Source organism: Leopardus geoffroyi, chromosome B1, assembly GCF_018350155.1.
Source record: "Leopardus geoffroyi isolate Oge1 chromosome B1, O.geoffroyi_Oge1_pat1.0, whole genome shotgun sequence".
Classification (NCBI taxonomy): Eukaryota; Metazoa; Chordata; class Mammalia; order Carnivora; family Felidae; genus Leopardus; species Leopardus geoffroyi.
In genome coordinates, this window is record NC_059327.1 from 133,658,287 (window position 1) to 133,684,467 (window position 26,181).

At 39.3% G+C, this 26,181-nt stretch overlaps 1 protein-coding gene across 3 annotated transcripts in view; it reads right to left on the minus strand.

Annotated features, from left to right (window-relative positions):
• Positions 1-26,181, minus strand: part of AFF1 (AF4/FMR2 family member 1) — a 136,642-nt gene that overhangs the window by 45,441 nt on the left and 65,020 nt on the right. For 2 of the 3 annotated variants that reach the window (XM_045473423.1, XM_045473421.1), the window contains exons 4-7: positions 12,221-12,265; positions 6,694-6,780; positions 5,719-5,755; positions 2,228-2,279 (exon numbers count right to left, since the gene is read on the minus strand). In XM_045473423.1, coding sequence (XP_045329379.1) covers positions 2,228-2,279; positions 5,719-5,755; positions 6,694-6,780; positions 12,221-12,265 — 221 coding nt within the window. The remainder of the gene's footprint in view (positions 1-2,227; positions 2,280-5,718; positions 5,756-6,693; positions 6,781-12,220; positions 12,266-26,181) is intronic. The other variant, XM_045473422.1, reaches the window with a different exon arrangement.

The following is a 26,181-nucleotide window of genomic DNA, read 5'->3' on the forward strand; positions in this document are numbered from 1 at the left end:
ACGTTCTCTCCTATTTCATGCTTCCTTTTCCTCTTCACCTTCCACAGGCCCTGCTTTCCTCCCCTCCTTCAACCTATCAGGATCATAATAAATATTCTTTCCTACATGATTTTATTTCTGGCAAATGAACAGTTTTACGAAGAAAGCACTGTGTATGTCACAAGACAGAAGTTTACCTGCCATACACTTTCAGGCACCTCTGATTTCAGTGGTTTAACTCGGCAAGAGAACTGCCTATTCCTCTGAGGAGCAAAACTGTCAGAGAAAATGGTCTAGGGGAGCCTGAGTGGCGCAGTCGGTTAAGCGTCCGACTTCAGCCAGGTCACGATCTCGCGGTCCGTGAGTTCGAGCCCCGCGTCAGGCTCTGGGCTGATGGCTCAGAGCCTGGAGCCTGTTTCCGATTCTGTGTCTCCCTCTCTCTCTGCCCCTCCCCCGTTCATGCTCTGTCTCTCTCTGTCCCAAAAATAAATAAACGTTGAAAAAAAAAAAAAAAAGAAGAAAAAAAAAAAGAAAAACGGTCTACCCAACTACCCAAGCCTGCAAGCTGATGGAAATTGGTGTGGGAAGCTGTAACTTTGGCCTGCTCAGTCTGAGGCTGCCTAGCCCTCAGGCCTAGCTCATACCAGAGTTGCCTTTTTTCTTCTACCCCCAGGCCCAGGCACACAGCGGCTTCCTTCTCTTGGTGCTGTTGCCTCCAAGCGCTGCTCCATGGGGAACTCCTCCCTGCTAATCTTACTGCCAAGGGGGATGCAGGCTCTTTAATTCCCTCTTCCTCACTGTCCCCAAAGACACTGACAAGGGCCTTTTATTGTATAAAGGGCTTTACTACCAACCATTACAAAGAGTACAAGGTGTACAACCCTGGGGAAGTTAGAGCTTCCACAGAATTATTGCAATTGTGGTCCCTGGATCTATAGTTTCTATTTTCTACCAGCCATCAACTGGTTTAAAAACTCTCCTCCTTTCAATGTAATCTAAGTCAGTGATTCCATACTTTCAGAATTTAGGAGCCAGAAGAATTAAAAAGGGAGGAGGAGGAGGACAAAGAGAAGGAGGAGGGGCGCCAGAGGGGAGGGGGAAGGGAGGAGGAGAAGAGGCAGAAGGGGCAGAAGCAGCAGCAGCAGCAGCAGCAGCAGCAGCAGCAGAAAAGAGGGGAAAAAAGGAAAGAAAACGCACATAGGGGTTAAACATTTTTTCTGGTAAAAGGACAATAAAAACAAGCAAATGTTCACCATCTGCCAGTACCATAAATAAAATAATTTTTATTACACACACAGAAAAGTCCACCCTTCAAACTATAATAGGTTAATCTTTAAAAAAAAAAAATCATGTTATATATATATATATATTTTTTTTTCCTTCTGATTTTGCTTTGGAGAAATGAAAACAAATTCCATCGAGGAGCTGGTGCTTAGGAACAGGGATTGAATGCAGTCTCACATTCAGAGTTACGGTGAAAAGATAAAATAACCTCTTTGCCTCAACTACACAGTTTTTTAAAAATTCAACCCACAGCAATGCCTCCTTCCAAAGCACATGGGACAAATACTGTGCCCAGAGCAAAGCTGGAGCTCGAACCTCAAATTCTGGGAGTTTGGCAGCTCCTGGTCAGTTACTGATTAGATACTGAAGGAGTATCGCCTAGTTCCTAAAAACCCTTCCTAGTTGTATGAAAAGCAAGAAATATTACTTTAATACCATCAAGAAATGACAAATTAGGTCAAAATGCTGATTTAAAAATCTTTATTATGTACTTCAAACTGTTCCAAAAACCCCAAATGTATCTGGACTTACTTGGCCTTAATAAAGAACAGCTGGGCAACAGGACTTGTTCTTTATTAGTTAAAACTAGGCCAAAAAAGTGGCAAAAAAAATCTTAAATTGTACACATCCCCCCAAATTTGTTTCCTAAAGCCAAAGCTATTTGAGACTGAATTTTACTAAGCTAAAACCTTCTATTTTCCACAGTTAATATGTAAATAACAGCTCAAATGCTTTTCTTTTGAGAAAACCCCTTGGCAAACTGTTATGGAACCTGAACCCTCAACAGGAGAACTTAATCCAAGCATAAATCTAGGGTATTACTTCCTTTTACAAAGCAGTGGTAGTTCAAGAAAGAAAGCCATTACTTGAAAGCAGTAGGGCAAAAAAATCTAGGCAATAGATTTACGTGGGAAATTACAATGTTACGTTATAAACTCTTAATAAACAAAAGCATTTTACTTACGATGTTCCCTGCTGAGAATTAGTGTGGTTTTTTGAAGATGTATCATATTGTTCTGTGGGGAAAGGAAAATGATCAAAGCAACACAGTGAGAAATATTCATGAGTTTCTTATAACCCCCCACCCCCCCTTTTTTTTTTTTGCTGTCCCTCCACCCCTGTCCTCACCTTTTCCACCTAATCGTTTAGTATACTTGAACTCAGTCAACCACAGTGCTTGCTATACACACCGTACTTGGTACAATCTCACCATTATATAATAACTTACATCACCTCTAGAGTAGACTTGCTCAGAATCAAAGAATCCTGAACAGAGCAAAAACACAGAAAAGAACTGCTTGCAGCACACACTGCCACATGGCTGGTAACTTTCCTACGTGCTGGAACCTGACTTTCCTTGACGTTGGGTTGTGGGGGGCGGCTCACGTGTTAGCACTATGACAGGGCGGCACTCACTCTCACCTGGTCTGACCTCACCTATCTTTCAGTGATTTGCTAGCACTCCCTTTTCTCAGCCTCTGTATTTGGTCAAGTGTTCTCCCCTTCTCATCCGTACCCCCGTTATTCAACACCCCCATTCATTTATTCAACAGCTATCTGCAGAATGCCTCACAGATACAAGATGTTCAAGGCATTTGACCCTGTCCTTGATGAGCTTACAATTAACTGAGGAACACATGACAGGCACACAAATATCTATGACCCCAGGCAGTGTGAGATGAGTACACAAATCAATCATATAAATTAACTGTACCAGGAATCTAGGGAATGGTCTGTTGACTATGACTAAAGAAGGCAAGTTAGACAAGGAGCAAAATGAATTGTGTCACAAAAGATGGGGGAGATTTTGACAGAATGACTGCTCTGGCCATAGAGAGACAGGTGGGTGAGGAAGGCCTTTGGCAGAAGAGACCGTGTGAGCCAAGGCAGAGAAGAGGGAAGATTTAAAATGGCACAGATTTGGAAACGGTAAGGGTGGGGCGCAAAAGGTGTGGACACCACAGAAAGGTGGGTGAAGGTTGAATTTTAGAGGGCACTGGATGCCACGATGGTAAGTTATAACACTGTTAGGCAATGAACATCACCAAAGGTCTAAACAGGAACATGACAGATTCCTCAGAAAGATTAGTCTAGTGGTGCCACCTGATAGAACCTAGAAGGGAATGGGGAAATAGTAAATGTGGAGGAAACGAACCAGCTGGGAGCCTGCTCTAGGTGTGAGGTAATAGCTGAAACAGAACTTGAAGTGGAATGGCAATATGGGTGCCTTTTAAGACACGGTGGAAGATTTCCCAAAAATGTCATCTGGAGACCCTGCAATTAATCACTCTGTCCTCATGGTGGCAGCAGCTCTTGCATGATATTTTTGAACTGCTTCCCCTTGGGGCTAAAGCTGGAGGCAGGACTACAAATAGGAGGGGCTAAAGTCACTCCTCAACACAGTCACAGGGACTCCCATACAGTGGTCTTCACTGGGTCTTAAGCACCACGAGGCTTGGTTATCCTCAGGCAGTCATGTTTTTGCAAACCTGTGAACATAAATACTGGGGCATGCAAGTAAAACCCTTATACCTCATTCTCTACAGACTCTAAAACCTGAAGATAACCTCTCAAAAAATTTGAATTCTCTTGCTGAGCATACTTTGAGAAACACATGTCAAACTCTACTTTTCTGACCACTAAATCGGCACATAATCCACTCCCTCTTCCTCCAACATACAACTAGACCCTTCTAGGGTCCAACGAGGCCCTGCAAAGGCCAGTCTCACAAAAGTGAACAAGGTTCCCCAGAACACCAACAGACAGAGTGGCAGCAGCAGGAAAAACCCCAGGGTAAGCATCTAGTGAGCCAAGATCTACTGGAGTCCTGCCAGGGTCTGAAAGCGTATCAGAACAAAGGGGAATCAGCCCATGCTACTCCAGTGGCCAAGAGGGCCATCCATCCGCAGCCAAAAAAAGTGCTTACCAGCTCATCTTCAACTATATTTTTGCTATAAGAAGAAAATCAAACAAAGGAAGGGAATCTTTCTAAACCAAGACTGAGCAATCATCAGAGCTGTAAGCCAGTGGAAGGCATACAATCTGCCTGACCGGCAGACCTAGCAAAGGGGGAGCAGGGAGAGCAACAAGTAAAAGGGGCACATACTACTCCTGTCCACAGCTAAGCTGGCAATGCAACGAAGACTTGTGCCACTCTCACTGCTTATCTGTCTCTGTATAGGCAGCCAAGACATTGAGAAAAAAAGATTTCCCCATCTCCCCCAAGTAGCCACCAATTTCTGTTAATTTTACCTTGCTACTTATACAATACTGTGGCAAGATGATCAGGTTTACTTCTCTGCATGTAGGGGAAATTCAGTAATAAATTCATTGAAGATCTTATTCAACATCTAGAGCAGGGGATGGCGAACTTTTTCTATAAAGGTTAGACAGTAAATATTGTGGACTTTGCATGCTGTACCTTGTAGCATAATAATAAATGAATGGGTAAGGCTGTGTCCTAATAAAACCTTTACAAAATATAGTTGCAGAACAGACGGACTCTCAGGCTATGATGGGCCCACCCCCATTCTAGAGGAAAGGATATTCTGTTTCTTGCTTTCCTCACCTTTTCTACTCTCCCCACATCCTTGTAATTTAAACAATAGAATAATAAAGGGAAAAATGTAAGTAAGGGAAAAGAATGAGGTGGGGAGATCTGAGGAAGAGTCACCTCCATGAAATATCTAAGAACAATCTTTTCCTGACATACATACATATCCTACTTTGGTAGCCCTATTTTTTGAAGATTAGCACTTTGTAACTTGGATGCTCACCGTATATTACTAAACTAAATGACTGCAAATACCTGAGTCATTTTTAGAAGGTTTCAAATGCCTTGTATGTAGTTGGGACACAAAAAAATTTGCTGAACCAAGGGGTTACTGATGAAGAGAAAGGCTAGATCCAGTTAGCTTACTTCTGTTTCCCCCTAAATTCCCAACTATTTACAATCCATAAAGAGAGACAAACAAGGATTACAGGGTGAATACATACAGGAAAAACTAAAGCATCTGTGTGCTCTATTCCTTATACAAATTTCTTACTTTTTTTAGAAAAAAAAAAAAACAAAAAAAAAACAAGAACCACACAAAATACCCCAATCTATTCTTATATATAATTCCTGAATTATAATGCTTTGAGAGTCACATTCAAAATGTGTAGCACACATCAGCTAATTATATAATTATATATTAATTATATATACAGCTAATTGTTATAATTGTAACACATTATATTTGTTAAGTATTTTACTACGACCCCTTCATTAACTCTTTGCAACAATCTGAAATTCCATCCAAAGAACAGTTTTATGTTTTCCCTCCTTTCCTATTCTTTCAACAGAGGAAGCCCTCATCTGTGCTAGGCCATTTTTCATTAATTTTCTTATATTAAAACAGTAAAAACTATGCTTTGTTTTTCAATGCAAAAATCAGTTCCACGCAATTTACTTACTTTGGTTTTGAGTTGCAGAACTGATGTGCTGAGAATCCTAGAAAGAAAAATAAAAATCTCCAGTTCTCAAAATACTCAGGTTTATAAATCTTACGTGGCATCACCACTAAGTCTGATGAACACTGATAAATCTAATTTTTACATAAAATAGGTTTTATTTCTTCTGCTGTTTCCTAGAGTTTACTTTTCCTTACAGCAAAGATAGATTTATTTTATTTTATTTTATGCAAAGCATAAGGCTTTACCTTAAAACCAGTAATAATGAACATTTTTTAAAAACTATCATGAGAAAATATGGAAAGTATCTAGCATGGCAAATTCTGGTTTGGGTAGATATAACCTCTTTTGAAAACAATACCATGGAAAGGAATAGCTATAATATATTAACAATGCGCATGCATACAAAGCTGGACAAAACACAGATCTGAAGGTGCTATTTCTATAGCTCCAAGGAGATCCAAAAGTACAAATAAGCAAAGGAAAACGGCAGTGTTTAAAATACATTGTTCACAAATGCTTCAATGAAACATGCAAGTCAGCAACTGATCCACTTGTTACTAAAACCAGCGCTAATGTAGATGATCATATCAAACTTTAAGAAAATCAGGAAGTATAAGAAGTGGAAGATTTATGTATTAGACCTGAACTAGGAATCAGACACTCACCTTACTTACTTTCCCTGCACTTCTGTTTTCCCATTTGTAAGAGTCTCAAATGAGAGAATTTACTGAAAAGTCCTAAATGCTTTCATAAGCTATAAAACTTGGTACAAATGTAAGATGTTCTTACTGACACAGTTTGGAGAGTGAAGTGTTTGAAAACATTATGAAGCATTTTAAGCGCTAAATTAACTGCAATTTTAACCTTATCTGCAAAGATTCCAACAGCTAGTGGCTAGATTAATCTGGTTCACAGCAATACTTAAGACTTTTCACTGATGTGGATACAGTGCCTACTGTACTTGTAAGGAATTACCTTTGTCGGAAAAGGAAATTTGGAGGGCTCGGCTGTACTGGGCGTATGTATTGCTGTCAAAGGAGGCGGCCATGAATGGGTCATTTCCTGGAAAGAGATTTGGAAAGGGATGAACAATTATAAATAGAACACTTATTGCTATGTAAGTTAACTTTATTTAAGACTTTTTTTTAACATTTATCCATTTTTGAGAGAGAGAGAGAGAGAGAGAGAGCAAGGGAGGGGCAGAGAGAGAGGGAGACACAGACTCTGCAGCAGGCTCCAGGCCCCGAGCTGTCAGCACAGAGCCCGACGCAGGGCTCGAACTCACAAACCGTGAGATCATGACCTGAACCTAAGTCGGACGCTAAACTCACTGAGCCACCCAGGCGCCCCAGCTTTTTAAAGTGGGTTGATAGTAAATAAAAAGTGAAATGTTAAAAGTTATTTTACTTTAAAAAAACCCCTACTTAATGGGCTATGTTCAAACACCAAAGATCTCCAACTCACAAAACAGTAATCAGTTCAAAGAAGAAAAACAAGAATGCAGAACATGAATGGTCTTAACACTGAATATTATAAAGCATACAAACAGTAATAGGTATTAACAGAGCTTATGTAACCGTGAACACAGAGTCTCTACTCAATGCGTTCTTTCTCCCTCAGCTTCTTTATTGCATTTCCTGGAATTATTTAAGTTCAAAGGAAGAAGAACTTTCCTGTTTGACTTAAGCAAACAAGTAATTCAGGTCACTTGTTCCACTTGGGAGAGTTTTAATGGATTTGACCCTTCCCTGATACACACTATTAGTACATATGAACTTTTTTGGAGGAAAGGGCCTTTAAAAATTACGTTCCCTTTCCAGCAACAGAAGTTTCACTTCTATTCACTATTTTCATGGAGGCAAGATTTTTAGATCTTCCAAATTAATATATATATATATATATATATATATATCCTGACATGAATTCTTTTTTTTTCTGATGCATTCATGACTTATACTCTGCTTTGCTAAAAACCTGGCCCTAAACAGAATGTCAGATTAAATATGTCCAGTCACAAATATATGCAGATGCACACACACACAATTTCTTTTTTTTTTTTTTTTCAACGTTTATTTATTTTTGGGACAGAGAGAGACAGAGCATGAACGGGGGAGGGGCAGAGAGAGAGGGAGACACAGAATCGGAAACAGGCTCCAGGCTCTGAGCCATCAGCCCAGAGCCTGACGCGGGGCTCGAACTCACAGACCGCGAGATCGTGACCTGGCTGAAGTCGGACGCTTAACCGACTGCGCCACCCAGGCGCCCCATACACAATTTCTTAAAATGGCATTGGAGATCATGAATATCAACCCCTTCGTTTTACAGATGAGAAAACTGAAGTCTGAAATGACCGGATTTGGTGTCCCAGGAAGCTGATGGCTGAGAGCACAGGGTGTGGGCCCCTTCGCTTATCCAGTCTAACTAAGAGAAAGAAGTTCATTCCTACACATCTCAGACTTGCTTGGTAAACTGGCTTAAAGATGGACAGGCGACTCCCTATGAGCAAGCTCGTGACCCCAGATTTCCTGCTGAATTACTTCACCTGTACAACACACTGTATACTATAGCATTTCTTTTCAGAGTGTGGACCAACCTCTCCATTGCCACAGAAATGCCATCTGATCCTTGAACTGGAGACGGATCTCTAGCAAGTATTTCCATTCCCAGACTCTGCACTTTTCCCCTTGCCTTTCCCCACAGCCACTCTCTTGGTGGCTATCACCCCAGGACAGACATAAATGACCTGGCACAGTGACAAGAAGAGTAACTGATGCTGGCTTTCTTGAGTAATTTTTGTTAAAGGTGAAGACATGTCCATGCCTACTGACTAACCATCTGCTTTGTTCAGCACAAAGGAAGAATCCTGTCCTAGAATATAATGGAAAGAGCAACCACTCTGGAGCCAGAGTCCCAGACTGGAATCCTAACTGATGCTCACCAGCCCTGGCAGCCTACAGTCCCCGAGCTCTCTGCACCTCTGTTCTCAGTGAGGGGTGAACTAAGACCACTTATTTTTCTAAGTAGAATGAGGGTAATTTATGTAAAATGCTTGGATACATGGTCATAAAAAGTACTTAATAAATTAAAAGCATCACAACTTTTAATTAAGTCTAGTTTTGAAAGAATTTCAATACTGCACCAAAGCGAGCTCCCTGCTGTTTTATTTATTTGACTATCCTTTAAGGAACAGGATCATTATAATGCTACAATATAAAAATATAATTAATTGAGGTGTTTGAAAGTATCCCCCCTTCTGTTTTCCAAGAATTTCTTTAGAATCCCAATGGCATCTATGACTTTTAGTTACCAATTATTCCCAGAAAATGTCCATTGTGCTCACAATGCCTAGGGCTGCCCCAGCTATTAAATTAGGCAGTTGGAAAGTGCATAAACTCTTTCAGGACCTAAGTTGTTTGCCAACAGCCTGAAAGAATTTATATACTTCCCTAAATGCCTGGCTTATTGGAGGGAGTTAGGCCTTAGGAGAATTGGGGCCATAAGGCAAGGAGGCTGCCCAGAATTGCACACAAGGCCATGAACTTGCTCCCTACCTTAACAATGACTTACCACACGAATGAGGGTAAATCAGGTGGCACCTGCCTGGGTCTTAGCTTCCAGGTGCCACGGAGCTGTTGCTCCTTGCTCTCTACCTTGCTCACTCTGCTCTAGACACACTGTCTGCTTCCTCTAACTTCTGGTGCTCCTCGAATACACCAACCTGTTCCCACCTCAAGGCTTTTTGCATTCTTTCCTCTGCTCATCCTCTTCATTTGCCTGCTATGGGAATCACTGCACTCATCAATACCTGATATTTTTATTATGTAATTATCTTCCTCCTGTAATCCCCATTAGAGCAAGAACTAGGTCTTATTCACGTGGCATCGCCAGTGCCTAGAAAAGTACTTGAGGCTTAGTGGCTATTTGTTGCATAAATGAATGAACACGTAACAGTGCTACCCCTCACTGTACCAGAATTGCTAGAATGCTGCGCTGAGGTACTGTCTACGAGTACTGTGCTGACTTCCCCAGGAGGCTGTCCAGGCCATGCCACTGTAAGCAGAAAACCCGAGCTGTTGCCTTACGCCCACTGAGGACACGAGGGCACAGTCCGCTGTCTGGAACTCATGTGTGACCAATTCCTAATCTCCAGTACTGTCTGCTATCTTCTTACCCCATCAGCCTGCAGGAATTATAGGCCTTTGTTAAAACACTTCCACTCTTCATATTTCCACCAGAGAACCAAGAAAGATTTTTCTATGATTGTTTTTTCTGTGAGGAAACTATTTACTGCTTCTGTCACCCATCAGAAATATTTGTGTTAGGATTCCTGGCAATCTTCATAAATTGCTGGTAAAAGAGAAGAACATGAACCACGAGGCAGAGGAAAGTACCTGGATCAGCACTAGAGAGTGAGAGCTAGATAGGACCCTAGGGATCATCTATTAGCCCAGGGCCTTCATTTTACCAACGAGGAAACTGAGGCCCAAGGAGTGCACATAACATGGCTGGAGCCCCCAAGAGAGGGTGACTGTAGGGGGAAAGACTCCAAGTGTCCACTATGCAAAGGCTTGTGCCCCTCCTCAGTCCAGGATATCCTTCTATTTGCTCTCCCTATGATTTTCAAATGAAAATACTCACCTGGTAGCTTGCATTAACTGTTCACTTTCATGCCTTTCCAGGTAAGCAAGAACCCATGAAAGTGACACTGGCAGAGAGGGGAGGGATGATGAATAGGTTTATTAAGTTAAAACTGCTTGTCTGATACTCTAATACCATCATCCTAAATAAGGGATTTCATGAGGAGTATATTAACACATCAAAATCTAAGAGCAACATTTGATACATACAGAAGACAAGTAATCTATATTGTTGCATTTAGTTTTGAAATAACTATAAAACAAATCACACACACTTTCAGATAAAATGCTAAGGCCATATTTTATAACTAAGTCATTTGTTGTTTTATTACTCATCACACCAAAGGATTTCAGAAATATCAGAAGAAGAGGATGAGACAAAAGCTTAGCCAACATAACCTGTTTATTATTAATCTTACTTGCTTGTTCATAAAAATTGTTCAATTTTAGCAGTACAAAGTGTGTTTCCTTAGAGATATTTCTTAGAAGATTCCAACTATAAAAGTAGGGGACAAAAATTATAAAACAGAAATGATGGAACTGCTTTCCAAATATCTGAACATCTGGTTAGACACTACCTTTGTCAAAAATTTTGCAAGTGAGGGGCTCCTGGGTGGCTCAGTCAGTTAAGGGCCCGACTTGGGCTCAGGGCATGATCTCACAGTTCGTAGGTTCAAGCCCCGTGTAGGGCTCTGTGCTGACAGCTCAGAGCCTGGAGTCTGCTTTGGATTCTGTGTCTCCCTGTCTCTCTGCCCCTAACCCACTCGCATCCTGTCTCTGTCTCTCTCAAAAATAAATAAACATTGAAAAAAAAAAACTTTTTTTTTTTTTGCAAGTGAGAATTACTGGTTTCAATGCCACCCACTTAATACTTTATAATAAAAAATTAAAGGAAAAATTGGGTAAGCATATATTTTGAGGAAAAGTGAACGGTGAAAATACAAATGAATAGGTACATATGTCATACAGATCTCTACTTCAAAAAAAGTCAGAAAACTTACAGTAAAAGATAAAGCAAGAATAGCACTAACATGCTTCCACTGACATGGAAGAAAGTTAAAAGCCAAAGAGGAGCAATGAGAAATAAACAAAACCCTTAGTTATTACAATTATAGTATTTGAGCATTCAATTTAGTGCTAGATTTCCTGGAAATTGAAGCCAAAAAGTAAGAAACTAAAGAGTTTATGTAATTCTTCTCTGATAAAATGAAAGCATACAGGTTCATGAGGAGAATTAATTTATTTTTTTCCTGGAACTGAATTCTAGGAAGAATCTGTTGTCCTTGTGGGGGGAAAAAAACAAAACAAAACCCTGAACCAACAGATAACGGGTTCAATGATGTATCTGTAGAAACAGCAAAAATGTTCACAGCACCATCTCAAGAAACAAGAGTGAAAAATAACCCTTCAAGGTAAGTTTATAGATATCTATTTACTTCCTACTGTTTTTCTTCATTCTTTTAAAAATTCATGGTCTCACTGAAGATGAGGCCATACATAGCAAGTGTCCATTACAAAACACCCAGAGGTATAAATCAAGCACCATTTAACCCCTCAATACAGAGGGCTTTCCTTTCTGAGAAGTGAGCAACTCTTGTGGGTCTTTATGAGCCACCAGAAAAACCTGACACAAATGCCTTGCAGCTTGCAGATTTCATTTTAATTAATAGAATCTGTCAGAGAGCTCAATAATGCTTTAAGAGTCCTTCTGTTACTATTCTGGTTTATTTTGCATTTGAAGGTATGAGGAGGGGAACAGTTTAAAGGGGTATGGAAATGGCAACTGTTCATTAAAGTCAAAGTAAATGGAGATATGCTTGCCTCCTTAAACATTTCTTCAAATGAAAAACAGTAAATGAACTCACCTTTAGAATCTCTTCGACACAATGAACTTCATTGGAGTAGGTCTGCTGAAAGTGAAAACCAAGAAGGGAAAGATTAGCACAGAAACAAAAAGAACTCGGGTGATGGTATTAGTAGACGCTGGTATTCATACTGCAACCTTCTGGTGAGTGGAATCACCTCAGGGCCACCCTTTACTAGCTAAGTATTAGGAACTTCACATTCTGGATAAAACAAGACCAGAGACTAACCTGACTTAATGGGCGGGGAGGGGGTTCTGAAGGAGACAATGGCAGACTAATTCTGACCCTCAGACCAAAGTTTCCAAAGGAAAACGTGTATATTAATGAAAATTAGCAAATTAGTAAATCTATGGGGAAAACAGATATAACAAAAGTAGAGGCAGAAAGAAATAAAACTGGGGTCGCAGTTTGCCGCTTCATAGCAACATGTGTCCTGTGAGCCAAGTAAAATGACCACAAAGATGGAAATCATCTGAACACCTACCTCATAGTTAAAAAGGCCAACATCGAATCACGGACAGATTTTTTTTTTTTTTGTAATATTCTAACTGGCCAAAGATTCACTTTAAGGTAAAGACATTCACTTTAGTGTCTCCGCCCCTGCTTCCAGCCAGCATTTTCACCTTATATACGCAAATATACACATACACGTGTGTACACACAAACACATACTATGTATTTCCTCAGAGAAAGACCCTAGGAGAAACAGATTTCCTAGTGTCTTGGATAAAAGATCTACTACTTAGACTTCTCTTCCTTATCTCCAGCTAAACAAATGACGGCTGCTGCCACCAATATCACCACCACAGATGGTGTCTAGGAAATGTCTTTTTACAGTCTTTATAAGTGCAAAGAAAATGCAAAAGTTAAAAAAAAAAAAACTTTAAAAATCATTTTTCCTTAACTAGAGACATGAAATCCCACGACCTCATGATTTTCCCTGGAAAAGCAACTTTCTGCTCTGTGTCAATTCACAGCCAAGTGCCCCGGGCAAGTTCTCTACAACACACACTCCTCCCGTTACTGGTCTTCCCAGTCTGTCTGGTCCAATACCTGCCTCATAGCTGGAGAGTAGATGAAAGGCTTCTTTTCCTGGCTCTCATTTCTGATCTGAGTGTAATTTAATACAGCACTGGTTGCCAATTCCTGATCTACGATTCATTAACCCACCATTCCAGTTGAAGGATGAAGGCAAAGGAAAGAAAAGAGCATACAACATTCACACTGCCATGGAATCAAACTGAACGGATCCGTCAATGTTCAAATGTAATTTAATTTGCCTGGGGTCAGGTTTTAAAATGTGAATTTCATGCAGTTTTGTTGAAATGTTTGCAGTTTGATATTTTTGACTGGCTCTGGAGGTCAGAAGGTACATCCAAAGAATCAAGGGTATCCCTTTAGTCCGCATGTCCTATCAGCTCTGCCTTTAGGCATTATGCATGTCAAACACTAGACTTGCTTACCTGCTTTTTGTTTTTCAAAACCATTAAGAGATGCCTAAAAACTGGACCAAATACTAATAACCCAACATTTCAGGACAACTGTCAGGAACAGAAATGAATGCTGTTTTGACATCATGATAAAATTTAAGAGTATTCTATGGTTTCAGTTTTTCACATGCATAATTAGGACAAATAATTATAAGCTGAAGGTGGATCAACACAACAGAGATACAGCATATTACTACTGACTCTGGTCAAGTAGTCCCCTCATCCCATCTGTTCCTGGAATGAGAATGGGAATCCAATTAACATATCTGGGAATCAATGAAAGTGAGGAATCAGAGAGAAAAAGATTCCTCCACTGCTTCCAACAGAATGAGATGAAAAAGCTGTCTGTAACTTCAGGACACTAAACGATTTTCTGAACTTAATTATTCAAGGAGTCAATACCCAGCCAAGATGTTTCGTGTCACTAAAAGATTCTTTTTTTCTAAAGTTTTTATTTTTCTTTAAAGTTTATTTATTTTGAGCGGGGGAGGGGCAGAGAGAGAGGGAGAGAAAGAGAATCACAAGCAGGCTTCACATTGTCAGTGCAGAGCCTGATGCAAGGCTCAAACTCATGAACCCGTGAGATCATGACCTAAGTGGAAATCAAGAGTGACACACTTAACCAACTGAGCCGCCAAGCTGTCCCTAAAGTTATTATATGAGATGAAGCGGAATTGAAGAAATTTTTCTATAGCTCAGTATTTATTAGTATCTGGATAAGATAAACATTGCTAAGGAGTCACCATTTAACCCATTTAAAATTATAAATAAGGTCTTAGGTTCAAGCATTAATTGGTTAATTTACTGTGAATGTTCCTATTAAATCCATTATGAAAGTGGGAGTATTTCAAAGGGATGTGGGGATTCCATTCCAAATACATGAGGATACATTTAAAGACCTCCCTGGGGCGCCTGGGTGGTTCACTTGGTTTAGTGTCCAATTCTTGGTTTCGGCTCAAGTCATGATCTCACAGTTTCATGGGTTCAAGCCCCACGTCAGGCTCTGTGCTGGCAGCGTGGAGCCTGCTTGGGATTCCGCTCTCTCTACCTCTCTCTCTGCCTCTCCCCCGCTCATGTGGTCTGTGTCTCTCTCAAAATAAACTTAAAAAAAATTTTTTTAAGACTTCCAAGCAGCACTGTTTATAATGGCAAATAACTGGAAATAATCAAATGCCCGACAATAGGAATCCAGCTAAAGACCTTTATAGTACATCTATATAGCAGTGTGTCAGAGAATTAAAATAATAATATAAATGTATGAGCTTGCATGGAAAGATGCTCACGATATTTTCAACTTTTTTTTTTAGAAATAATTTTATATTTACAGAAAAATTACAAAAATAATAAAAGAAATTCCCATGAACCCTTCACCCAAACTCCCCAAATGCTGGCATTCTATCGCATTTACCTTGTATTTTTCTCTCCCACCCATACTTCTACACTGAACCATTTAAGAATAAGTTACAGAATTAGAGTTAATTCCCCTTTATCAAGATACATTTTTCAAACTGTATTTAAAAGAGGGGAGGTTATAATAGAGACATATAAAGAGAGTCTGTATAACATGGGCCCATTTTATGTTCCATCTGCCTGAAATTCAGATCTCTACTCTTCTTCTGGCTCAAATTAGAGACTCTTAAACTAGAGTACAGGTATTTCAAATCTGTCTGCAGAGAAAGAGCTGTAAGGACAGGCTCTCTTGTGTTTAATAAAGTACATCTTGGCACCTCCAAGTCGGCCGCTGGAAGGAGACTTTCCAAAAAGGGAGGGGAAGTTCAACAAACCATTATGGCCTAATCCTTTCCTTAAAATCCACTTTTGCCACAGGGTCTCCAGCAGAGCACTGCCACTCCTGCTCAGAGAAGCCAGGTCCCTGTAACAAACACTGCAGCCAAATAGTAAACAATCAGCCTCTCTAAAGCACAGCCTAGTTAAGGCTGAAGATCTGCAGGTAAGACCTCCACAAAGCACAAGACATGATAAAAAGCAACAACAATAATCCATGCTGGTTGCATGAATCAAGAAATTCTAGTCTGCAGGTCCTTCTTTGTCCAGCTCTGCTTCCACGGTGTAGACAGTGACCTTTAGCACTTACAACCACAAATCCCACTGCTGTCTCTCACAGGCAGTATCTAGGTTCCTAGGGGAATGCAGCTCTTCCTTCCTGCCTACCTACTTCTGACTGCCTCACAAATCTGGTATCCTGTATGTAGACTGACCTTGCTTCCCCATAAAGGTATGGACTTAACACAGGAACCATAATTCAATTGAAAATAAAATGATAGCAGCTACTTACTGAACACATATTGTACCTGACATTGCATTAACCTTTCTATGTACTGTTATTTCTTCTATTTGATACCATTTATTGTAAGATGCAACCTCATTAGCTTGGCGGGGGTGGGGGGGTGGGAAGCTACTGTACTAAATGTACCCATCAACTGCAGATATAGCCTTTATTGTAGAAACTTAAAGAAATACCACAGCTAACATTATACTCAAATGTGAAAAGCTGAAAGCTTTTCTTCTAAGATCAGGAACAAGATGAGGATGCTCACTCTTGCCCCTTTTATTTTATTTTATTTTATTTTATTTTATTTATTATTTTATTTATTTCAGACAAGAAATAAAAGGCATCCAAATTGGAAAAGAAGTAAAACTATCACTATTTGCAGATGACATGAAACTATATATAGAAAGCTCTAAAGACTTCATCAGAAAACTATTAGAACTAAAAAAAGAATTCAGTAAAGGTTCAGGATACAAAATTAATATACATAAATCTGTTGCACTTTTATACACTAATAACTATCAGAAAGAGAAATTAAGAAAACAATCCCATTTTCAATCACATAAAAAACAAAACAAACAAACAAAAAAAAAACTAGGAATAAATTTAACAGAGGAAGTAAAAGACCAGACCAGTACTCTGAAAACTGTAAGACATTGATGAAATAAACTGAAGACCACAAAAATAAATAAAAAGACATAACATGCTCATAGACTAGAAGAATACTGTTAAAATGTTCATACTACCCCAAAAATAGAATACAAGTAAAATAAGATAAAGTAAAATGCCCATACTACCCAAAGCAATCTATAGATTCAGTGCAAATTACCAAAACACTAATGACATTTTTTCACAAAACTAGAATAGTATGAAAATTTGTACAGAGCCAAAACAGACCCCAAATAGGCAAAGCAATCTTGATAAAAAAGAACAAAGCTTGCAAGTATCATACTCCCTGATTTCAAATGACACTACAAAGGTATAGGAAGCAAAACAATATGGTACTGGCACAAAAACAGATCAAGGGAACCAAATCGAGTCCAGAAATAAACCATGCTTGTACAGTCAATTAATCTTCAACAAAGGAAGCAAGAACATACAAATGGAAAAAGACAGTCTTAAATAAATGGTGCTGGGAAATCTGGACAACTACTTGCAAAAGAATGTAACTACATCACCTTCTTACATGATACACAAAAATAAACGCAACATGGATTAGAGACTTTAAGACCGGAAACCATAAAACTCCTGAAAAAAAAGGATAAGCGGTAATCTCTTGAACATCAGTCTAAGCAATATTTTTTTTGATCTGTCTGCTCAGGCAAGAACAAAAGCAAAAATAAATAAATGGGACCACATCAAACTAAATGCTTTTGCACAATGAAGGATACTATCAATAAAACGAAAAAGGGAAACTACCGAATGGGAGAGGATATTTTCAAACAACCCAGTAAGGGTTAATATCCAAAATACACAAAGAACTCACAACTACTATCCAGAAAACAATCCAATTAAAAATTGGGCACAGAACCTGAATAGGCATTTTTCCAAAGAAGACATACAGAGAGCTGACACATGAAAAGATGCTCAACATCACTGATCACCAGGGAAATGCAAATCAAAACCACAATGAGATACCACCTCACACCTAAGAGAATGGCTATTATCAAAAAGACAAGAAGGGGTGGCTGGGTGGCTCAGTCAGTTAAGCATCCAACTTCGGCTCAGGCCATGATCTCACGGTTTGTGGGTTTGAGCCCCACATTGGGCTCTGTGCTGACAGCTCAGAGCCTGGAGCCTGCTTTGGATTCTGTCTCCCACTCTCTCTGCCTTTCCCCAGCTCGTGCTCTTTCTTTCTCTCTCTCTCTCAAAAATAAACATTTGGGTGGGGGGGAACACAAGAAATAACAAGTGTTGGTGAGTAAGTGGAGGAAAGGGAACCCATGTGCACTGTTGGTGAGAATGCAAAATGGGGTGGCCACTATGAAAACAGTATGGAGGTTCCTCAAAAAGTAAAATTAGAAATACCATACAATGCAGCAATTCCACTTCTGGGTACTTACCCAAAGAATCCAAAGAAAACAAAAACACTAATTTGAAAAGATATAAGCAAACCCACATTTATTGCAGCATTATTTACAATAGCCAAGATATGGAAACAACCTAAGAATCTATCGATAGATGAAGGCATAAAGATGCAGTATATACATGCAATGGAATGTTACCCAGCCAAAGAAAAACATAATCTTGCCATTTGTCACAATGTGAATGACCTAGAGGGTATTATGCAAAGTGAAAGAGGTCAGAATTAGACAAATACTGTATGATTCTACTTATATTTAGAATCTAAAAAACAAAACAGAAACAGACTCACAGAACAATTCGGTTACCAGACGGGAGTGGGATGGGAGATGGCTGAAATAAGGGAAAGGGATTAAGAGGTACAAATTTCCAGTTCTAAAATAAATAAGACACAGGGATGCGATGTACAGCATAGGGAATATAGTCAATAATAGGTTACAACTTTGCATGGTGACACATGGCAGCTAGATTTAGTATGGTGATCACTCCGTAATGTATAAAGGTTGCATCACTATGTTGTACACCTGAAACTAATAGAATATTGTATGTCAATTATACTTTGACAACAAAAAAATCGGACAAAATTCCGTATAATGCTCCAATTCTCATATTAACCTCTGTGGTAGGTATTATCCCAGACTGAATTCTAGAGAAATTAAATTACATATCCAAAGTCACACAATGCTCTGAAGTGACCGAGCCTGGTTTCATAATATTAATACTACCTTTCCAAAAACCTCAACCTTCAGGCAAGAGGCAAATATATTAGCATTTTAAGGAGGAGATGTGACTCCAGTTGTCCTACACGTGACCAAAAACATTCTTTGAAAAACAATGTCTTGCTTCTGTTTGTACAAAGAAGCGCTTTGGTATTCAGATTTAACTGCCTCTTCCTACTACACGGCTTCAGACCAGAAAAGGCAGCAATGCTGGCCTCAGTCTGATTTCTCACTGCTCTTGGAATGACATTGTGTAATCATAAGGAAATACACAGATACCAAAATAAAATATGTTAGTAAATGAATTCTAAGCATGACACAGTTTGTTTTAATAAGCTAAAAAAGAGCAGGACGAAGAAATATACCTCACCACTGAGACCTGGAGGCTCTTGCAATACTGTGTTTTAAGTTTCTCAAGTTTCAACGGAGCAGCACTTTTATAACAATGCCAGTCTCAAAAAGGCTTAGTTATCACTAACCAGGAACTGCAGGGAGCGCGAAGGCAGCATGCTGACAAAGGAAGTCAAAAAAGATCTTGGATTCTAGTTCTGGCCCTGCTGAGGACTGGCTCTCCAATTCTGGATGAGATTCAACTTCTTTGCGACTATTTCCTCATGGTGATAAAGGGGATAATATTAACAAACCTAACTGCTTCACAGGATTGGTATGAAGGTCAAATGTGAAACTCTAAAAACTTTCAAAAGGCCCAGGGATATGTGAAATCTCTGGTGCCAACATTATCAAGGCATTCTTTTTAAAACATTTTTTAAAGTTTATTTATTTATTTTGAGAGAGACAGAGACAGCATGAGTGGGGGAGGGGGCACAGAGAGAGGGAGAGAGAATGCTAAGCAGGCTTTGTGCTGCCAGCACAGAATCTGATGTGGGGTTTGAACCCATGAAGTCATGAGGGCAAAGCCTGATCTGAAACCAGACACTTAACCGACTGAGCCACTCAGGCACCCTAAGGCTTTCTTTAATGGTGTGGACAGAAACCTCAAGAGGGTTCTCTATCAGTTTAATTTTTAAAAGATAAGGCTCATGCTATTTTTCTTCAAACACAGGTCAACTTTTGGATTACGGTTCAGCCTGTAGTATCTACTTGTTGCACACCAATCCCCATCTAGCTAGATGACTCATACTTTTCTTGTCCCTATCTAAAACTCTCTTCCCTCACTGGTGTCCAGATAACTCCCATGCAGACTTCAGGTCACAGCCTAAAAAACATCTTTTGGAAAAGATTCCCCAATCCCTCCCTCCCAAAACTGTTCACGTGCTCCCACAGCTCTCTATACTGCTAAAGCACCTCATGTAACATCATCTCTGCTACTTCCTGATCACAAGTTCCATGAGAGCGGGGGCCAGTACTACCTTGGTGAACCACCAATCACACAATGCCTGTCACACAGAGGCAACCAATAAACATTTGCTGGTATGTTTTCAGGCTCAGAACTCAGAACATGAAAATAAATTTCCAATTTTTAGAGCTTTAGAGACTTCCTAAATACTGTAGCTTGTAGGAATTATAAGTCAATGTCTTAAATAACAAACTACTGGAAATAAACATACCAGGGACAAAAGGGAAACTGTTTTGCATTGTTTTCTCCTCAAAAACACTATGACTACGTAGAAACTATTTTTCACATACTGACTGGCAAAACAAAAAACTGATGATACTGTATCTGTTAAATATGAGGAAAAAGGCACTCTAATACCCTGGTTTGTGGGAGGGTAAAAGGGTCACAACTTCATAAGGCATCAATTAGGCAACCGCCCCCAAATTCTAATTTCCCATACTCAGACACAACAATTTGACTTATAGCACCAACTTCTACACATATGTACAAACCTATTCACTTCAGCCTCGTTTGCAAATAGTAAGATACTGGATACAATCTAAATGCCCATTCAGAAGTTAACTGGCTAAGAAAATTGTGGTACATGCCCCTTACGCAGAAATACTATGTAGCTATAACAAAGAATTAGTACTCTCTTCATGTATTGATTTGGGAGTAATCTCTAAGACATTGTTAAGCAAGAGGGAAAAATATAGGTGCAGTATATGCCAGGATTTGTATAAATGAAAAAGTGACAGAAGGGAACATGTATGTAGTTACTAACCATGCAAAAAAAATACTACTGGGAATACAGACAAGAAGCCTGTGACATCAGCCTTGTAGAAAAGAGAATTAGGTGGCTAGAGGGGTGGAGGAGTGGGAAGATTTGCACTACATATTTTTATCTTTTAAATTCTGGATCACAAAATATATCTGTCGGTAAATAAAAACATAATTGATATTTTTAAAAAACAGGGATAAAAACTTTTACTCAAAGTACAGTCAATGTAACTTTCCTTCTCCCAAACACACACCTATGTGAATCAGTTTCCAGTTTCTTCCTCGGTGCTCTGGGCTTGCCCCACATAACACTTAGCACACCGAGCTATTCACAGATTTGCAGTCAGCCTTCCACCACAGACTGTGAGGTGTTCCTGTGGAAATCCGGGACTAGTATCAAGGCCTGATCCAGTGTTTGCTGGCTAATTCATTCTTTCTTCCCAAACTAAACTGAAAGTCCTTGAAACAGCCGCATTATTTGGCTTGGTTTTTAAGAAATCAGTCGTACTTAAATACTGAGCACACACATTCGAAATACACAAAACCTCACAGGACTGCTGTGAGGAAGAAATAAGACAATACGTGTTAAAGCTAATGTCATACAAATAATGTATTTATCATGAAGATGCCATAATCAACATTTCCAAGACACAGATTAGAGATGGAAACCAAAAGGCCTGCCTGAGCAAGGTTTTGACACAAAATTAATTTTACTTTGTGAATACATAGTAAATTATCTCAACAGTGAGCCCTATTAACAAGAACACACTTATACTGCCTGGGTGTGCCTACTTAGGCTGGGAAAGGTATGAAGGTGCTAGCAATATTACTTCTTCAGAAGCATCATGCCCTTTGGGCAACTACCTAAGCATCTACTTCCATACCTGGTATTTTGTTTTTTATTTAAAAAAAAATTTTTTTTTCAACGTTTATTTATTTTTGGGACAGAGAGAGACAGAGCATGAACGGGGGAGGGGCAGAGAGAGAGGGAGACACAGAATCAGAAACAGGCTCCAGGCTCTGAGCCATCAGCCCAGAGCCTGACGCGGGGCTCGAACTCACGGACCGCGAGATCGTGACCTGGCTGAAGTCGGACGCTTAACCGACTGCGCCACCCAGGCGCCCCCCATACCTGTTATTTTAAAAGAATTTTTAAGATCCCTAGACAGACTGGGGCGCCTGGATGGCTCTGTTGGTTAAGCATCCAACTTCGATCTCATGGTTCCTGAGTTTGAGCCCCATGTGGAGCTCTGTGCTGACAGCTCATAGCCTGGAGCCTGCTTCAGATTCTGTCTCCCTCTTTCTCTGTCCCACCCTGCTCATGGTCTGTCTCTCAAAAAATTAAAAATTAAAAAAATTTTAAAAAAATATCCCTAGTGAAATTTATGGGCACACTTACAGTACAAAAAGCTATAAGCTTTTGCAAGTAAGAAAGTTATAGATTGTTACTATGAAAGGAGGGATAATGAGCTGACAGAATAAGGCACTCTTAACAGTGTAATAGTATTATGTAAAGTGCAAGCCAACTTTAATTGTTAAGTTCTCTCGTCAAAAAATTAAACACCCTCCCACCTCTCCCCAAGTATTTTCAAATAATGGAGAGGTTTTGGATACCTTTTAAAATGTAATATGCTCCAGGGGCGCCTGGGTGGTTCAGTCAGCTAAGCGTCCGACTTTAGCTCAGGTCATGATATCACAGCTGGTAGGTTTGAGCCCCACATTTGGGATTCTCTCTCTTTCCCTCTCTCTCTGCCCCTCCCCCACTCATGCTTTTTTCCTCTCTCAAAAATAAATAAACTTAAAAAAATAAAATAAAATTGATGCACTCCAACATGTAGCAAAGATCCCTTTTTTTAATGCCAAACTGCCAGGCATGAAGGCTCCCACAATTAATGTCATGCTAATTGCAGAAATCTCTACAAGCTCCCCAAATAAATTTTTCAAGGAGAGGAGGAAAGAGAGTGATAAAGGACAAGGCTATTTCAAACAATTTTAGGAATCTATAGGTCACCTACAGTTACCATCAAACAAAAATTTATTGTGGCAAGATCATGCCTTCTACTCGTATTGGAGGATCCAGAAAAGCGGGGAAGTGTAGAAACAGAGGTGTCAGAAATACTGACAGACCTTTTCTATAAGTCTTCTTACACCAAGATAACCCTTGGTGTTTTCATTTATTTTCCTCAGACTCGTTTCCTATTTGGTGGGGTCTGGAGTTAATTCATTCATCTCTGTGTCTCCCATGACCTCAGCATAATTATGGACTAACACAGATATGCAAGTAGTATTTGTCAAATGAATGAATTTGATTTTGTCATTTCATGGCATCTTCAATGAAATTCAGAAACATGAGCTTACCAAAAATTTGGAATATGTTATGGTGAATTCTCCCTTTTCCCCCTACATATTAGAAGCAACGTGTTTGTTCACATTTGTAATATTACAGACATCTCCACAGAACAATGATGCTTTTTAAGACACAGAAATCCTCAAAAAAACAAACAAACAAACAAACAAACAAAAACTATTGTAACAAAATTCCATTACCACCAACAACCCAATCAGATGTTTTTCACCCAAGGAGTAGCTTCCTAAGTGCAGTGTGGGGACATGAATTTCTCTGAGCAAAGTTTCAGATATGAGAGTTGCATGAGATCATGACTGTTGGGAGAGGGGGTACATCAGGCATGCTTGGGTGGGGTTAAGGAAAGACATGTGTATCCTTGAGATAGGAGATCAAGAAATACTCCAGGATAAAAAACAGAAAAAGAATGCTAGAAGCTTTGGAAGATGTGGTGGCATCCCAACTCACTTTTTTTTTTTTTTTTTAATGTTTATTATTTTGAGAGAGAGAGATAAAGACAGCAAGGGAGGGGCAGAGAGAGAGAATTCCAAGCAAGCTCCATGCTGTCAGAACAGAGCCCAACATGGGGCTTGAACTCACAAACCATGAGAGATCATGACCTGAGCCAAAACCAAGAGTCGGACGCTTTACTGACTGAGCCGCCCAGGCATCCCCCCAATTCACTTATTAAATGAGAACTAATATTCCTGATTTTTTCAAAGTTCACCTTTAAGTAAACTCCTTTTTTTATAGGCAAACTGTATGTATCTACTTGTCTTTCACCAACTAGGGCAAAATGGTCTAAAAATGAAAAGAACCCTAAATATCATTACTGAAACTTCAAAAACCTCACAGGAAGAAGTATTTTGAACTTTTAAATATCAATATGAATAATTAGAGTTTATGGTTCCTTTCCAGTCACTGATTTTACCTGAAGTGGTTTGCTTTAGTGTCATAAAGAATTTATTTTTCAAAAGTATATGAATTTATAAGAAAGCTCATAAATTGTACTAACTGAATTAGTTAAAATATTCTGGAAATTCTGTTTTGATTTCTATTGAAAGAAAGTATCTTTTCATTGTGAAAACTAGGATCTAGTTTTGAAGACTTGGTTTAAATAAATAAAAATAAAAAGAACAGTGAGTAGCTGTTTTCCACATATAATTGTAAAAACTTGATCTAAATGTACAAATGAACATGAGAGGAGTAATAAAGTGTTGGTTTCATTTATTTTATTACTATTACTATCTTATTCCTAAGATCAACTGAGCGTGTACATTTTGATGTATTCCCAAGGCTTCTGTAAAGCCACATGAAACAGTTCCTATTTAAAAACAAAACAAAACAAAACAACTATGTTTATGCATTATATACAGAAATGTTCTTCAGTAGATATTATGGCAATGTCAACTAGTTTCTTGGTGTAAAAGTTAAGAGGAATGGGGTATACCTGAGCCAAATTTAAATTGACTTAAAAACAAAGTAGTTGGATGAAAAACAAATGTAAAAAACTTACCATTGTTTGATAGTACTCATGTCTAATCTCAGTTATTCACTGACTTCCTAACTTTTGCCTGTGAACCACTACCATTCACCATGTAATAAGGTATCAGAAATCTCCAATGCTCTTAACACTTGAAAACACTGTGCCTATGATGAAAGATCACATGAGACCCCATGAAGCCCACTGTGGGTGTATTAACTGTGAATGATTTAGTAAGACTAGCTAAAAAGGCAGTGCTTTAAAAAAAGAAAGGGAAGGAAGGGAGGAAAAGGGAGGGGAAGGGAAGGGAGGGGAGGGGAGGGGAAAAGGCATCACAAAGAACAAGTCTAGACACTGGTTCCATTCCAGTGATAATAAATTGACAAGGTTTTTCAAAAGGACCAAACTATATGATCTATTCCTACCACAACCAATCCTCCTCACCAAAACAGTCTTTAGAGCTTTTTCTAAGAGAGATTTAATTTTTCTTTTTGACTGGGTACATTAATTTGCAAAGCATGAGCAGTCTTTCAATTAAAATATTATCACTGTAGAGAAGGTGTTATACTGCAGTGTGATGGTGTTTTGTGACCATGCTTACTCCAATCCCCATCCTACCCTTCCTTCCCTCTTCCCACCGCCCCCCTCTTGCTCCCTTGAGTGCTCACTCTGTCTGTCTGTCTCTCTCTCTCTCTCTCTCTCTCTCTCCCCCCCACCCACACACACACACAAATCATATTAACTGATGGTTGTGAGTATAAAACAACACTACTAGTTTGTCAACCATGACCAGATTTATAGACACATAAACCTGTGTTCTGCACCTCCTTTGAGTATAGGTGTCTATCAAACTTAAGTGGCAAACAATGTTCAGAAACCATGTCGAATTCTACATTCCATAGGGTGCCTGGACTTTTTTTTTTCCATAGCTGAGCATAAGCTAAGACTACAAGAGGCATCAGAAAAAAACTTTCCATCAGTTTCTGGATTAGGTTGAAAGAAACTGAAGTCATATGAATAAGATAAGCCATTTAATCCATGCTTTGTCTGAAAGAACATAAAGATTTTATCTTGGATTTATTCCAGCAGTAATCTCAACAGTCCCCTCTGGGCTAGGTGTTGGTTGTCTGTCTCCTGGCATGCTGACTCTTAAAAACAAAAAACAGAACCCAGGGAAAAAAAGGAAAGAAAATTACTGAAGCAGGCATATATGCACTGAGGAAGCAATTTGAACTTCACACTACCTTGGGGATTACTGATACTATAATAAACACAGAGGAGAGAAGGCAAATAAAGATGGCCTCGTGCTTTACATCTTAATTCTGAACAAGTAAATTCCCCCCTCCCTTCTTTCGGCTTTAATATTGGGTAACAACTAACCAGGTTACTTGCCAGAGTGTAGAAAAAGGGCCAAAGATCATTCTGGGAAAGTACAAT